Source organism: Mchenga conophoros, linkage group LG15 (assembly GCF_057382185.1).
Source record: "Mchenga conophoros isolate Kocher_MC1m ecotype Shallow Benthic linkage group LG15, M_conophoros_male_GT1.1, whole genome shotgun sequence".
NCBI lineage: Eukaryota > Metazoa > Chordata > Actinopteri > Cichliformes > Cichlidae > Mchenga > Mchenga conophoros.
The window spans coordinates 8,646,526-8,661,481 of NC_140540.1; the positions used below are offsets into that span (position 1 = coordinate 8,646,526).

At 41.4% G+C, this 14,956-nt stretch overlaps 1 protein-coding gene across 5 annotated transcripts in view; it reads left to right on the plus strand.

The window, feature by feature from the left end:
* The window catches only part of sgk1 (serum/glucocorticoid regulated kinase 1), a 35,978-nt gene extending 29,609 nt beyond the window's left edge, over positions 1-6,369 (plus strand). For 3 of the 5 annotated variants that reach the window (XM_085246095.1, XM_085246097.1, XM_085246099.1), the window contains 9 exons: positions 2,121-2,196; positions 2,413-2,488; positions 2,596-2,784; positions 2,901-3,032; positions 3,807-4,043; positions 4,163-4,258; positions 4,387-4,542; positions 4,625-4,714; positions 4,915-6,369. In XM_085246095.1, the coding sequence (XP_085102221.1) occupies positions 2,121-2,196; positions 2,413-2,488; positions 2,596-2,784; positions 2,901-3,032; positions 3,807-4,043; positions 4,163-4,258; positions 4,387-4,542; positions 4,625-4,714; positions 4,915-5,082 (1,220 nt within the window). In that variant the 3' untranslated portion in view covers positions 5,083-6,369. Of the gene's footprint in view, positions 1-119; positions 591-629; positions 1,997-2,120; positions 2,197-2,412; positions 2,489-2,595; positions 2,785-2,900; positions 3,033-3,806; positions 4,044-4,162; positions 4,259-4,386; positions 4,543-4,624; positions 4,715-4,914 lie in introns of those variants that run through there. The other 2 variants (XM_085246098.1, XM_085246096.1) reach the window with 2 other exon arrangements.
* Positions 6,370-14,956: the final 8,587 nt, after the last annotated feature.

The following is a 14,956-nucleotide window of genomic DNA, read 5'->3' on the forward strand; positions in this document are numbered from 1 at the left end:
TAACACAGTTTGTGCATGTCTGTGTGTGTCAGTGTGTCCTGCGAAGAAAACACAGGCACACATACTTGGTGTAGGTGGGGGGGGCTCCCATTCATCCCATAATCCCATGACCTGGATTTAGGGGTGGCTGTAGCTCAGGTGGCAGAGCAGGTCAGCCACTAATCAGAAGGTCGGTGGTTCGATCCCAGGCTGCATCCTGGCTGCATGCCAAATATCCTTGGGCAAGATACTAACCCCGTGTTTGCCTACTGGTGGTGGTCAGAGGGCCTGGTGGCGCCTGTGTCCGGCAGCCTCGCCGGCAGCCTCGCCTCTGTCAGTGCGCCCCAGCTACAATGTAGCTTGCCATCACATTGTGAATGTGTGTGTGAATGGGTGAATGACTGAATGTAGTGTAAAGCGCTTTGGGGTCCTATGGACTAGAAAAGCGCTATACAAATGCAGGCCATTTATGATGCTCATATCTATTTAATTGTCTTGCTGATAGAGAGTCTCTTTAAAAGCGCAGGTGAGAGCTTGGTAAGTCTCTCTTGCAACTTGTTGAGCTCCGGTGATGCTGCAGGTAGACAAAATGAAAACTTCCGAGCTGAAAGGTTTGTTTTCTGTGGAATCTTATTGCAGTGCAGTTTTTTTTCTTTTGATATTAACTACGGAATTGAGATCTTTTAAAAATGCATTTTTCTTGTGTTTCAAAAATTGTGCGGCGCCACTTTGGTACTTAGAGTGCGTTTGTCTCCGTTCTCCTCACGCACAGTGATCGGCGTCTCGATTAAGTGCTTTTGGCCTTCACATGAGATATCATCTTACGCACATTCCACGGAGGGGTGTAGATAGAACTTGAACCAGGTGCCTTAAATAACCGTGTATAACTGAGCCCGTCTGCTCTTCAAGTGTGCCAGCGCAGAAAACTAATCATTTTCTGCATTGTTACACACATTTTTTCAACCCTCATATTCTAATACTTTGCTTTTTTCTTACTGGTAAGTTAAAAACACACTGTTTCGTCTCTGTTTTACTTTGGACTGACTGTGTACAGGAGTTTCACTCTGTACTTTTCCACTACCAGTGGCTTTTCTTGGCATCTGGCCTCCCTCGGCTCAGGCTCTCCCTCTTGTCCTTTGTGTGCCGGGACAGCCTGCGTCACTCCCGACGGTTTTAAAAGAGGAACAGCCAAAAATTGAACTTGATAGTCCTCGTGACGAGGCTATCAAATTATTTGTACTGAACCTTACTGTACACTCAGCGCGAATACACACGGTGCAGGAATGACAGAAATAAACAGGGACTTGTGGAACAGTCACGAATGTCTCGATCAGTTCTGTTTTAGTGTGCACTCATTTGTAAGACAAAGTCCATCCTGTATGCCTGAAACACTAAGTGGCACCATATGTTAGGCTGTTTACTGGATACATCTGGATTTCATTTGCCCATAGGGTTTGTGTTTGCAGTTTTTGTGTGTGTAGATTGAAAATGTGTTTATTTCGTGGTCGGTTCAGACTGCCTGACTCTCGCCTTACTCTCGGGGGTGTTAAAGTTGGAATGGTATTGCACAAACTTATGTGCAAATACCATTCCAACTTTACAGTGAGTACAGTAGTAATCACATCTTTTTTTCTGCCTTTTGTCCATGTTTTTGACGCAAGCACGGCTGATGTGCGGCCATGACGCGTTGGGAGCGCAATGACCGCTGATTTGTCGAAAAACGGGATCGATCGCCTTCTCTTGGTTCACTTACCAAAGCTAAATGTTTACCAAGGATCACGCCCACCCGGGAGGTGGAGTAGGGGGTATGGAGTGTTGTGGCGTATGGGGTGGAGAGAGACAGCTCCTCCCTCTTCGTAGCCCTATGTAAAGCGAGTGCCAGGGCTAGATGGAGTTTGGTTTTTGGCAGTCTGGAATCGCGGAGCTGCTTTTTAACTCATCATGACGGTCATAACAGAAACGCAAGAGCCTGTGCTGACTTACTCGAAGTCTAGAGGGCTAGTGGCATTAGTCACGGGTATGGATAACAACAAGATTTTAATTTATGATGATGATTAGTGGAATCTCTATGTTGCTTTTTTCCTTTTTAGTCCAGTGTAAATAATCTTTCCATCCGTCTTCTTTTTTCCATTGTTTTGCAGCTTTTATGAAACAAAGGAGGATGGGTCTGAACGACTTCATTCAGAGGCTAGCCACAAACTCCTACGCCTGCAAGCAGTGAGTATCAACTCACATCTGACTCATATTATTGTTCTGCGCTCAGAGTGGAGATTGAAACATTGGGAAACCCAACCAAACATTCTAGTTATACTGCACTGAAGAAATATTTGATGTGTGGAATGATGTTAGTCTTTTCATATTAGTGCAAATCTTTGGTCATTTGTGTGGAGATGAACTAAGTTTGAACTCGGTGTGGTTGTTGTTGTTTTTCAGTTCCGAGGTTCAGTCCATCCTGAACTTGAGTCCTCCTCAGGATCCTGAGCTCATGAACACAAACCCCTCTCCTCCTGTAAGTAAAATGAATTGTGCAATATACGGGCATATCCTCTGTTTTCATGCTTATCATACATGTTATGGCTCCAACTTTTTTTAATCATCTCTGTCCTTCCCTCACAGCCCAGTCCATCCCAACAGATCAACCTCGGCCCATCATCCAATCCTTCGGCCAAGCCCAGCGACTTCCACTTCCTCAAGGTTATCGGCAAGGGTAGCTTCGGAAAGGTTTTGCTTGCACGCCATCGCACGGATGACAACTTCTACGCTGTGAAAGTCTTACAGAAGAAGGCCATTCTCAAGAAGAAGGAGGTATGTGTGCTTGCAGACATGTTTTTGAATTTGAACTCGTACACACAAATTGCAAGCATACCACGCAAGGTGTGTTCATGTCATCCCCCCTAACCACCTCTCTTTGTTTCAATCAGGAAAAACACATTATGTCAGAGAGGAATGTGCTGTTGAAGAATGTCAAGCACCCGTTCTTGGTGGGCCTGCACTATTCTTTCCAAACAGCGGACAAACTGTACTTCATCTTGGACTACATCAATGGCGGAGAAGTGAGTTACTAGCTCAACTGCTGACACGTAGAAAGATGGACAGTCTGATCTATTTAATGCTGGAATTAAGGTAGAATAAATTAGAGGATAACTTTGAGATAGAGGAAGAAACGAAAGGGAACAGAGGCACCAGACGTGACCTGTAAACTGAGGAGGAGTTTAAAGGAATAGTAATGCCTTTCCAGATCAGAAACAAAGATGAGACAGAGCAGAGACAGACAGAGGGGATATCCTGTCATGAGAAGAAGAATAGAAGCTGCTGCTCTCTGTTTTTTTTTTCTTTTAAACTAAAGGAAACACCTCTCAGGAAATCATCGAGGAGGGGGGGGGGGGTTGGGACAGCAGAAAAAACTGTGGGCCAAAAATAGCAGCGCCATTCAGACTTGGTGTGCCTCTAATCGAGCTAATTTCCTGTGATTGTTGGACGAGCAAAGACAGTGCTGATTAAATATGGGCCTCATCAGGAAGCAGGATGCATTTACTCTCTTTTTCTCCTTTCTCTCTTTTTCCCTCCATCCTGCCGGTCTCTCACTCCACCTTTGGTCCTCAATTCATCTGTCTTCTCTTGTCAAACTTTTTAAGCTGTCGCCATCCTGCCTCTTAATTTCCTCCCATCCGGTTTCCTTTCTGTCTCTGTCTTTTTTCATCCATTAATTTCCTACCCCTACTTATATATATAATTCTAACAGTGTAATCAAGTTTAGTTATCAGGAACAAAACTGCTCTCTGCACTTGTTTCAAAGACACTTTTTTCTGTTTCCCTCTATGTTCCAGTTGTTCTACCACCTGCAGAGAGAGCGCTGCTTCCTCGAGCCCAGAGCCAGGTTCTATGCAGCAGAGATCGCCAGCGCACTGGGATACCTGCACTCACTAAACATTGTCTACAGAGACCTGAAACCAGAAAACATCCTGCTGGACTCCCAAGGACACATCATTCTCACAGATTTTGGACTCTGCAAAGAGAACATTGAACCCAATGGGACAACATCAACTTTCTGCGGTACTCCAGAGGTAAGGAGAAGCTGTTCAGTGTGGCTCTGCTGTTAAGGTTTTCTCACAGTTGTCTGTAATAGCTGACCGTTTTAACTTACCATTTCTTATCATCTTTTGTTCTTTTTCTCCCTCTGCAGTATTTGGCTCCTGAGGTGTTGCACAAGCAGCCGTATGACAGGACAGTAGACTGGTGGTGTTTAGGAGCTGTTCTCTATGAGATGCTGTATGGCCTGGTGAGTACTTCTAATCATATTACATTACTTTAAATTGGAATAAAATTAGATATTTACTGTTGTCTTATTTGGAACACTGAAAATATTACAGGCATTTATGCTAATTTCCTCTTTTATTCTGCCACCAGCCTCCGTTCTACAGCCGCAACACAGCAGAGATGTACGACAACATCCTGAACAAGCCACTGCAGCTGAAACCCAACATTTCCAACTCGGCTAGACACCTGCTGGAGGGCCTGCTGCAAAAAGACCGGACAAAGAGACTGGGCTGCTCCGACGACTTCGTAAGTCTCCATCTCATTTGATTGTTTACACACCACACGTGGTGACGAGCATCATTTAATTGTTTTGTCATTTCTTTTCCAGATTGAAATTAAGAACCACATATTCTTCACCCCCATCAACTGGGATGACCTCAATGCAAAGAAGATCACCCCTCCCTTCAACCCCAATGTGGTATGCTCCCCTTTTTTAACACTCTGTTAAGCCCTGAGAAAGTCAGCTTTATGAATTTTCACTGTACCCGCTCTTAGTATTTACACAACGTAACTAAAGAGCATGAAACATCGTCACTTAATAAATTTCCAACTATGGTAAGGTATTTTAAAGGTTGGCTAATTCCTGCTTGTCTCCCTGCTCCTTCCTCTCTCATGCAGACGGGGCCCAATGACCTACGGCACTTTGATCCGGAGTTCACAGACGAGCCGGTACCCAGCTCCATCGGTTGCTCCCCAGACAGTGCACTCGTCACAGCCAGCATCAAAGAGGCGGCCGAGGCCTTTGTGGGCTTCTCTTATGCCCCATCTATGGACTCCTACCTATAGGATTTAAACACAGGCACTTATCATAGACACTAGTTTAGACTTATTGGGCATGAAACGAGGCATGCCCGTGGACTTGCATCGTGACCCCACTCAATGTTTACCATCAGAATGATGGACATCTCCGAAACCTAACCCCGCGACAACTCTGCATCTACAAAGACTTTAAACATGTGTACTTTGCCACATCCTCTGCAACTCTTGAATGCTTGCCACAAGAGGATGCCCAGTTGGAGTTCTGATCCTCAAGCTTTTACTTTCACTACCTGCAGTCCCCTTTCAGCCTTCAGTTGTTCATCTATTTCCTGATAGTGGAGGTCGTTTGCACACAGGCAGCTTAAAAGCTCCCCTTGATCCCGACGCCACGAGATACAAGCACACGTCCAAGTTCCCACCTTTTTCAAAGAGAGGAAGGCCGGACCAGGCCCAGAGAAGATTTCCATTTTCATCTCTGTAGCGAAAGAACCTTCCCTCTTGAGATTTCTGCTACCACCTGTGAGGACCTTACCTTTTGAGCGCGAATGAGTAGCTTGGAGATGACATTCATTTTGGTGCTTTAGTTTCTTTTCATGTACTTTCCGTGTGTTTTGAAAAGGGAGTTATTTAAAAACCGAATGTTACAGAGAGACAGATGGGGTAATTTAATTTTTCTACAAGGTGCCTTTATATTTTTTTCTCTCCATCAGAACTTACATCATTTGAGTTTGACTGTGTCGACACTAACATCAGAGTTTTATCTGCTCTGCACCTGATTTTTTTTTTGGTTTTGTTGAAGTCACTATCGAGGAAAGATGTAGCACTAAGTTAATCCAATTCTTCTGTCTTTAACATGTGACATGTTAGAACTCGAATGATGTTTCACGTCTTCTTTTGCACATAAAACAACAATGCTGATAGATGGAAAGAGAGCGCACTGCTGCTGCTAGGTGGCGACAAGAGGGATGTGTTGTGCAATGTTTTGGGGAGAGCTGCTCGCCGACCGAGTTCCCCCTCATTCCTCCAGTCTTCCACCTGCCACGCAGTAATGTTAACGGCAGCCCGCGGACGGGCTGACACTTTAACTGAACATTCCATTTTAATATTGCTGTAATGCAGTTTGACGGTATTTAAGTTTGTTTGTATATTTGGAGTTCTGTGTACTAGTTTTAATGTATATTCAACAACAAAAAATGACTAAAGGTATGCTTAAATATGTATACAGTATGTAACAATGTTAAATGTACTGTAAATTGTAAAAATTGTTTAAGATTTATGTGACCATGTTTGGTTTGCAATAAAAGTTTAACTTTATTACACCTTACAAATGTGTTATTATTATTGGTAAATGACTTGTGCACAGAAAAGCTTAGCTGATTCCCCTTTGGCTTGAAATGTCTTTGCCTCTACAGAAAATAAGTACTTCAGAGTTAAAGAAAAGCCCAGCATGAAGAAACATTTACTAGTCCTGGTTGGAACACATTTGAACTACTGAATGTCCCACTTTAGGTTAGAATGAACTTTATCCTCCTCCATGCGTCAGCAGCCTTACACAACAGTGACTATGACATTCAGCTGTGTCTGCCTGGGTGTGTGAAGGGTCAAAGTATTTGCTAATAAAGCCAGTACAGGTTAAACAAAAGTCAGTGCACCCATGAGCAATGCTTTGCTTTGAACTAGAAAACAGGCACATAGGTGAGAGGCATTTTGTTCCAGTGCTAATAAACTAATATTAACAAAATAAACTAACAGGTTGGCATGCTGATGAGCTACTATGTCCTTCTGCTAGAGTTCAAGGTTGTGTCAGTACTCAATAACATCCAGGGGATTGTTGTGAAGGTGAACCCTGACCTCTACTTTCCTTTGAGGGGAAGAAAAGGAGAAAGAATTGGCCACCAGAGACAAGTGTTATAAGGGGGCAGAGGTGGCAAAAGTACAGACTTTCTTTGCTTAAGGAGTACAGATACCTGGGTTAAAAAATACTCCAGTAAACGTTGATGTTTTTTTATTCCATTAAAAGTGAAAAAGTACAGGCTCTGAAATGCACTCAAAGAAAGAAAGTAAAAAGTATCTTCTTGAAGGACAATTATATGAGCTATTTCTGTACAAAGTTAACTGAGCCTTGTGCTACATTAATATGTTAGTAAAATAATATTGCTACATGAAAAACCAAGAATTATTCAAATTTAAATTCTAATTCTAATGAATCTGTTATGTGTTAAGATTCCCTTTACTGAACCCTTTACTTCAGCAGGTTGGAAAACCCTAAGATCGGTTGAAGTAGATCAGCATAGGGAAAAGAATTACAGCTCACAATAACTTCTAATGTGAGCTCCAGCAGATTTTCTTTGTGTACATGGCGTGATCAGCTGACCTGCTGTTCTTTGTGGATTTACACAACTGAATTAAGCAAGATGTCAGCAGTTTCACAAGCTATCATGGCTGATGTCCATCCCCTACCCGGACACTATACTGTTTATACTGCCTTTACACCACACGGTATAAAGTAAGAATTCAGCGAATTCATCCAAGCATCATCAGATTATATACAAATTAATCTCTGCTACACTTGCCGTAACCTAAATCTGACTATCAGCACCTCAGCCACCCACTGTGCACCAGTCCAACACAGTGCTTCACTGTGAGTTCACATCAGTACTGCAAACTAACCTGTTTATCTTGCACATAACTACTAAACAGTATTTTCGTGCACCATTTGAGTAACACAACATTAGTGTAGCTTTGTTTGTTTTGCAGGAACGTTTCACAAAACGAAAATGCATAATTAATCAAAACACATCATATATAAATCCATCATGTTATTAAAATTATGACATCACACGTAAGCCTTAAATTTGCCATTAATCAAGCGTCACTGAGAAGTTCTTATCTTTATATATAAAGTCTCTCCTTTCTGTCTTCCTACATGTTTCTACATCTCTGAGTGAAGTTATCGCGCACTCTTTTCTCTCCCTGTGAAATACAGCAGCTGGACCTTTAGTTACCAACACACCGTGAGGCAGAATGCACACAGACAGTTTGTGTGTTTGCTGATGTTTGTTGAGCTGATAGAAACATCTGAATCTGAAGTGCCACGACCACAACTTATGGACACCTGGACCTCTTCAGGGCCTACTTTAACCCCCGAGTATAAACGCTATAAATGATACCGTTTAACCTAACGTAACAAGCCTGTTAAAGAAGCAGAAGGTACAGATATCTGTTTAAAAATGTAGGAAATAAAAGTAAAAAGTTTTCAGAAAAATAAATACTCAGTTAAAGTGCTGATACATCAAAATTCTACATAAGTACACCTCTGTAAGGGGGCTCAGAAATGTTTCCTGGTTGGTTTGTACCAACAGATTGCCATGTTGGCCTGAAATCTTACATGAACACATTTCAGAACCACATGATGTCTGCCTTTTTGGATGAAGCAGAATTAGACAATCCTGATTTGTCTTTTGCAAATGCTACTTTCCTAACAGGTTATCACACAAGCACATTTCTCTAAATCCCTTTAATCTCTGTGAAATACTCAGAATTCAATCCCCGTATACTATACGTGGCATTTGCAATTCATTTTTTTTTTGTCTCATTCATTTGTTCTTCCTGCTGTATTGAGCTGACTGTGATGACGCTGCCTCTGCTGAAATAGCCATTGTCATGCACTGCCATCTGCTGGCTAAATTTCTGAGCTACAGGTGCCAACATCATCTTTGTGGTTGATCAGACGATGCTTCATTATCACCTGGACAATGTTTTATCAGACAGAATGATGTCACAGCTATACAGAGAACTTCATTGAATTCAGCTTGTGCACTGGGAGCCAAACAAAAGGTAAGGACTGGAAGGATGACTTAAAAAAGTAACAAGAAAGTAGAGAGAAGGCTGAAGGAGGTCAAAACAATTAATTTATGACTGTAAAAACCTTTGTTATACAATACTGTGTAAACGTTTTAAGTAATCACTCATTCCTTTATATTTTGCTAGGGAAATATGGGAAATACATGCAGGAGTTTACTGAAACTTGCAAACATAAATGGCTCTGCTGGAGAGGCCATTGCATGAGTGATAGTGTTTCATTCTGTATTTGTCTATCCAGGTATGCTTTACTGTAGTGATGGGTTTGGGATCATTATCATGCTGAAAATGCATCCTGTTTCTTTGGGACTTACTTTGTGTCTGTAAAATACTACTTTACGCCTGTCAAAGTGCATTATCATTTTTTCTTTGTGTATTCAGCTGAAGAAATTGGAACAAAACGTGTTTTTGCAACAGGCTGCAAGTAACAAACTTCCTAAAGATATAATTTAAAACAAACACAATACTGGTTCAGCCCTTGAATTAAGTGATTTTTTTATTGCTCGACTGATTCAAAGGTCAGTGTTAACTGGCTTAAAAAACAAAGAAACAACAACAAAAAACATTCCTCTGAAAATAATTGGGCACAAGTACTGCATGATATAAAGCAGCCAGTGTTCAAAGAAGCCCTTTGAAAGACCTTCAGAAAGTCTGAATGTCAGGGTCCCTGTGCCTTCCCGGTCGGCTCAGTATGGCTACATATGTTTTTATTTTCATTTTTGTTCCTGCTCTCTCCCTTTCTCTCTTTCCCTCCTCCCTCTGCCTGGGCGGAGCTCACCTGTGGGCTCCCGCCCTTGGCCCACGCACCTGTGGCTCATCACCTGAGAGTGTTCCAGCTCCTTTATAAGATGGCAGCTCTGTGTTTCTCGTCGCTGGACCGTTGCCGACCCTCATTCCCTGGACCAACCCCTGTGTTACCTGAGTGATCGAGTGTGCGAGGAGTGGAGTAAGCCATGGTGTTTTCTGTGGAGTGTGAAGAGGAGCGTGAGGAGTGGACGGAGTGTGTGTGGACTTTCAGCGTCTTTCCCCATTTGTGTGTGGACCCCCGGAGCCCGGCTTTCCCCTCACTTTTGTAAATAGATCACCCGGTGTTGCTGTAATAAAGACTCTTGTGTTTTCAAAACTTAGAGCCTGCGCGTGAGTCCGTTCAGTCCTGTTGTGACACTGAAGAACTATGGCTCAAGACCACTTTAAAAATTACAAGAAATTCTGGCCCCTTGGAAGCAAAATATAAATAAAATAAAGGGTGACTCGAGACTTTTGCACAGTATTATAGAAAAAAAATGAAGATTACAACCCATCCATAACCTCTGGTGTTTTAGCTTTCAGGGTAATGGTTAAATAATGTACAGGAAATGTGCTGATTGCTTATTTTTGTTTGAGATGTGTTTTAACTAAAAACATTTTTTCCTCTATTAAAATGAAACGTTTGGTTTCAATTGGCAGTCCTTAAGAAAGCTTACAAAAGCTCTGATGAAGGCCATCAGAGTTGGCCTTCCTGAGATGGAATTTCATGGAACACTCATGGGATGGAATTCTAGTCATTCTTATGACAGCTATTGCACAGTTACAATGCAGGTTTAAATGTTGCAACTGAAACTTATTCTTCACTTCAGCAACAAGCAGATACGCACACAGCTGAACTAGGATCCTTTCATAGAGCAGTTTCTTTAAAAAAAAAGGTGAGTTTAGGGGAACTGCTTTATAATTACACTTAAGATAAGATAAGATAAGATAAGATAACTCTTTATTGTCATTGCACAGTCATACATAGTACAGTAGTACAATGAAATTGGAAAAACTGTCCTACGTCGGCACTACATATAACAAAACACGACACGATATGACACATCACAACGTAACAAACAACACAACACAGTATATTAACTTAGTATAAAAAAGAAGAATAAGTGTATGTGTATTGCACACTGTTATTATTGCACATTAATTATTATTGCACCTTGTTATAAATATAAATATTATTGTTATCGTTTTAAACATTGTTACCTCCCCCTAAAAAGTCCAGGGAGGTATCCAGTCAGGTCAGCTATTTACATTGATCAGGGCTATTGCCCTGTTGTAAAAGCTGTCCTTGAGTCTATTTGTTCGGGACCTCAGCAGCCTGAACCTCCTGCCAGACGGCAGCAGCTTAAACACCCGGTGTCCTGGGTGTGTGCAGTCCCGTAGGATGCTGCGTGCCCTCTTGAGACAGCGAGTGCTGTACAGGTCCTTCAGGGAGGGAGGATGTCCAATGATTTTTTGGGCCATGTTGATGACCCTCTGGAGTGCCTTTCTGTGTGCCTTAACATTGATAGCTGATGGTAGATATTTAAAGTGAGATTTTTGAGCTTGGAAATGTACTGTTTAACTTGAATAACTTATTTCTTTGTGGTATCTTTAAATCTCAGATGATGGGACAAGGAGATAGGGCCCATTCTCAGCCTAATGAGGATAAGAACTTGATCTGTTATTGCACAAAAGAAAAGTAATATAGTGTTGAAGTTTATTTTGATCAGCTGTGACTTTGTTAACTGATCTTTCACGTAGAGCAACCACATGAAACGGCTGAAGATGGTGACGGGGTAGAGAGGTACAACTTCATTGAAAGTCCTGTGTATCTGTTTATAGCCATTATACCACGTTCAGCTGCAAGACCGCTGCAGCTTCACAACAACAACAATGATGATCACATCGATCTGGAATTTTTCTTCAACGTTCATTTTGAAATTGATGACAACAACGCTGATGCTGAAAATGACCACAATAACAGCGATATTGAACATGACCACAATTATGGTGATAATCAAAATGCTGACAGCAGCAACAATGAAGAAGAACGCAATGAAGGTCATCAAGATGAAAATGCCCTTGCTGCTGCTGAAGCTGACTATGAAGTCAACCCGGATGCAGGAGAAGCAGAGGAGGATCTGCTTCCTAGAGGATTTAGGAGACGGTTTAGAGAGGAAGACAGTGAAGATGTGACAAGTCAAACATTTCCGCTGGCCTTTTGTTGTGGGCAGTCTGAGGTACACCTGTGCACTACTCATGATGTCAGATCAGCATCCTGATGTGGCACACCTGTGAGGTGGGATGGATTATCTCAATATAGCAGATGTGCCCACTACCACACATTTGGACTGATTTGTGACCACTGTTTGGGAGGGATGGTTATATTGTGTATCTGGAATGAATTTTAGGTCTCTACGTCCATCCCATGGGGAATGGGAGCAGTAACAAAGGTGTTGCGTTTATATTTTTGTTGAGTGTAGAATGTCATATGACTGAATACAACTGCACCACTCAATATAAACCAACAAACCAACAGAACGTCCACCATTTTCCTTCCATAACCTTTCTTAGCCCTAGAACACTATCGCCGGGTGATTTTCACCTGAGAAGATATATTTACATGATTTTCAATATGTTGCATTTGTCTGAGTGTCATGAGTCCTTGGGTAGCTTCAGCATTGTCTTTGACGTATTCGAAGGTGTTGGTGTTTCCCTACCCCAAAGCCCGCTTTTTCCTACAAACATGTGTTCGGGTGATTTTCACCCAGCAATAGTGGTGGAGGGTAAAGTAGGTTTTGGGTGGATTTCACTCTGTGATGGTGTTAGTGTATAAAACTTCACGTCCTGATCTTTAGCGTGCACGACATCCCTATCCCTGGCACTCTTGCAGCTGAGGCAGGACCAGTGGCAGCAGAAAGCAGTAGTCCCTTAGTGAGGTGTGCTGACTGTCTTGGACAGGAAGTGTATCCACACCATTACTACCCTGCGTGTATTGACTGCATGTAAGGAATTAAGGAAGTAAAAGTGGTCCTGGAATTTGCACGTTATCCTAATTTATTGCAGTGGTTATGAATACATATCACAAAAGTGTTATTTCCAAGGGAATTCATATGATGAAAAAAATATTTTAGGCAAATGTTCATTTTTACCCACCAAAAAGTGCATTTTTTTTTTGTTTCTCTCTCCTGCAGCTGTTTGCATGTCGAGGAAACTGTGCTTTCACCAGAGAAGTCTCAGATGTCCCAGGAATGGGTGGACCAAAGACCAACTTTCCAGTGTCATTAATTTTTTGATCAGGAATTTTTTGTTCTCGAATTCCTAATTTTTCAGTAATTTTGGAGCATTTGTTTTTGGAGCATGGCACAGCTGAAAATAAAAGAAGACCACTCTAATTTGTCATGTGTTGTCATATTTTGATATATTTTTACGCCAAGTGCTTTTTGTTAGGTATATTATATCGGGTAAAAATCACCTGGCATTAGTGATGGTGTTACTATTTATAGCAATAGTGTTCTAGGGTTAAAGGGCACAAATTGTACTAATTTGTTTTTAGTTTTATTTCAGGATCTTCTTGAATAGGTTTAACAATAACATGAGTAATAATACAACATTCATTATAAATACAGAGAGAATAGAATGCATGTGATAGACAGATATGATCTGTCTCCTGCTCACCCTGTTCATAAGAGTATTTAAGCCAGATGCCGGGTCCGTGGTTTTCCAGTTTCTATGTGAGTTGTATATGTTTTTGGGTTTTTTTTTTTCACATTTACAATGATATTTATAAAGGCTTTATAAATAAATCCTATCTTCAACATCTTCCTTGGATCCTCAAAGATCTCAGTGCTGCCCCCAGGTGTCCCTTGGTAACATTTAATGAAGCCCCTCTAGCAACAAGGAAAGAATGGCCCTACTCTACATTTGATTCAAATTCAGTGGGTGTCACAGCACGACACACACAGCAGCCAACAGCAAAACATTTGGTGTTCTTAGTTGATGGCTGAGGCATTTTAGAGGTAGAGTTAGCAGAAGCAGTTGGAATGTATGTACAATGTACAATGTAATTGTAACACTAATAAACTCTAAGAGGTGTGTGAAAAGTGGCAGTATTTATTTAATAATAATATTAACACATTTTATCTTAAGCAGCTTTCAGAACACTGAAGGTCACCTTACACAGAACATAAAAAAGAAGAATAAAGAAAAAACTATCAATTCAATAGGACCTGTTTATAATATATTAAATCAATCAAGAACAGAGGATTCATCTGACAAATGAAACCAGGACGTTTTAGGACGATGCATTAAAATCAAATGTTTTTGAACCAAGTTTCCAGTTTGTCTCCTTCGCATTTCATTACTCTGTTGTTTACAGCCTCTGAAAGTTGATACTTTGGGCAAAATCACATGTCATATTTCTAAATCAGTTGATAAGATGTGTGAAGATGTTCTTGTGCAAGTGAGCAGTCAAAACAATTTGTGCACATGCGTCCGTGTTTAACCCTCCAAAAGATTATTGATGTGTTTTATACATTATTGATGCACGCTCGTACGCACTCCCTCATTAGTCACTGAATATAGCATCAACTTCAAGTAGCAGAACTTAACTCAGTAACTTTTCTTAAGCATCTAAAACACGGTTGCACTTTCTTGTACTTTTTTCTGTAATATTGTTCTTTCTTCCCTTCACTTATCAGGTAGCATGAAAAAACACTTTTTAGTGATTTCAGTCAAAGTACTGTCGAAGTCAAAGTATGTGACCAGTCTTTAAAATAGTATTGGATGCATGCTATCCATTCAACTACAACACTACATGACTTAAATAGACAAACAAACAGATTATAATGCAATCTATCATTTAGCTATTTAAGACAAGGGTCAGTCTTCTGTTTATTTTGTGCTTTTGCTATAACACCTTCTGTATGCTACATTATACAAATAATATTTGAATATGTTTACACAACAACATGTACCTTTTGGCCTTTAGACTATCAATAGGTGCGCTTCCTGATTATTGCTGAGAGATAGATAGGGGCAATCGTGGCTCAAGAGTTGGCAGTTTGTCTTGTAATCGGAAGGTTGCCGGTTCGAGTCCCGGCTTGGACAGTCTCGGTCGTTGTGTCCTTGGGCAAGACACTTCACCCGTTGCCTACTGGTGGTGGTCAGAGGGCCCGGTGGTGCCTTTGTCAGTGCGCCCCAGGGTGGCTGTGGCTACAATGTAGCTTGCCATCACCAGTGTGTGAATGGGTAA